This window comes from Penaeus monodon, chromosome 35 (genome assembly GCF_015228065.2).
Source record: "Penaeus monodon isolate SGIC_2016 chromosome 35, NSTDA_Pmon_1, whole genome shotgun sequence".
Lineage (NCBI taxonomy): Eukaryota > Metazoa > Arthropoda > Malacostraca > Decapoda > Penaeidae > Penaeus > Penaeus monodon.
The window spans coordinates 2,231,753-2,233,552 of record NC_051420.1 but is presented as its reverse complement, the minus strand read 5'-3'; the positions used below and the strand labels follow the sequence as shown (position 1 = coordinate 2,233,552).

Sequence of the window (1,800 nt, the reverse complement as noted above, 5' to 3'; positions counted from 1 at the left end):
ATATATATATATATATACATATAATATATATGTATATATATATATATATTATATGATATATATATCATATATGTATGTATATGATATACATAATATATATATAATTATATATATATATATATATATATATATATATATATATATATATATATATGTATATATATATATATATATATATATATATATATATATATATATATATATTTATATATGTGTGTGTGCACATACTCATACATGTATATATTCATACATTAACTGTAAATCTATAAATATGTACATCCATATACTCTCATAAAAGCCAGTATTCATCTCGCATGCACACAATCATGTGCAGGACTTTCTGGAAAATATAAAATGTCTCAGAAGCACATATATTATATGTAACTTTTCTCATCATGTATCACATGATATTCGAAGGCACTACCACAGAAGGCACTGAGTTGTACTTAAAGACTAACGCATTATCGCACGGCCTCGGTATAGGATATCAAGCTGATATGCTTTATTATAAGCAAGCTTTTTAACTATCTTATCACAAGACAATGATATTGTTTTTTGAAGACAGGTATTTTACGCAGATGCAATCCCGCTGGATTTACAGGCACTGGGGTTGTATCACAAGATCCAGCTACACTAAGGTCAACCAGCAGTGACACGTGGGAAGTTGACAAGTGTACAGAGGAGTGTACAAAAGGATGCCTCGAAAGCGTGTACAAATGAGTGTGTGGAGTTTGAAGAAGTGTCCTGCAAATCTTCACCAAGGGGAGCCGAGTGGAGGAGCCGCAGGACACCTGCCGAGCGAAGGGAAAATTTTGGAGCACGAGGATGCCACTCTTTTTGCCAGGGGGAGGAGCCACTCATGTGCCTTTCGGTCCACCTGCATTAGGAAAAAAAAAGGGGATACTGCAGCAACAGATCAATTACATCACTGACGTGACCCTTCCTCATGTTCTGGAAAGGTGACTAGTCAGGACTCGTCCTGCCACAGACAAAAAAGAAAATAAATTGGTATCACCGCTGAACATAATATGGCCATCATATAATTTACCATAATACATCGAGATCTCTCTTCAAACTTATCATCGTTACCAAACCACTGCCTCACTGAGCACTGCAAAGCCATCGACCGATACCTGATTTGGTTGCTTGAGACAGTCGAATCCTCCAAACTCACAGATCCTGTAGTGGTGGGAAAGGCCGAGGTCCGTGGGGACATTCTTCACCTTCTTAGCACCTGGAAATAAAAAAAGAAGGGATTGTGGGCCATATTCAAGAACATGAGGCGTGACAAAAAGCCTGACAAAAAGTAAGCCGACATGTAAGGGTACTTATTCTGTGGGGCTCCCGGCACTCTATGGAAAGGCAATTCTTGACTACAGCCCTAAAATGTGATAACTATTAGGGAGTGTTTTTTCTAATCCCGGTCGAGATCTAAGCTCCGCTAAGTTTCCGATTCCGACTTTTGAAGACGGTATGAAATGTTACTTAAATTTTGTTGAAATGACCCACTTTATATTTGACAATGGGAAGCAAAAAGTAGATAAGAAGTAAATAGGTAAAATTAGCAACATTGTCTGAAAATGGGAAACGAAAATTTGATAAGAGATAAAAAGCTCAAATGATTTATCTCTTAAATATTTTCTGAGGGTAACACAGGATGAAACTAAAAAAATAATATCTACTAATTAAGGATTCAGTAGTCGTATCTAATCAGCTTCCCGATTTTTACTTAATAAATTGCGTGGTAATAACTTTTAATATTTCGTGTTACCGCCACATGCTTGGCGAATGCTGGCAAGT

General features: G+C 36.3%; 1 protein-coding gene across 3 annotated transcripts in view; it reads right to left on the bottom strand.

Moving 5' to 3' along the window:
* Positions 1 to 218: 218 nt before the first annotated feature.
* The window catches only part of LOC119594975 (beta-1,4-galactosyltransferase galt-1-like), a 40,221-nt gene continuing 38,639 nt past the window's right edge, over positions 219 to 1,800 (bottom strand). For all 3 annotated transcript variants that reach the window (XM_037944110.1, XM_037944109.1, XM_037944111.1), the window contains 2 exons: positions 1,134 to 1,234; positions 219 to 877 (listed from right to left, as the gene is read on the bottom strand). In XM_037944110.1, the coding sequence (XP_037800038.1) occupies positions 755 to 877; positions 1,134 to 1,234 (224 nt within the window). In that variant the 3' untranslated portion in view covers positions 219 to 754. The remainder of the gene's footprint in view (positions 878 to 1,133; positions 1,235 to 1,800) is intronic.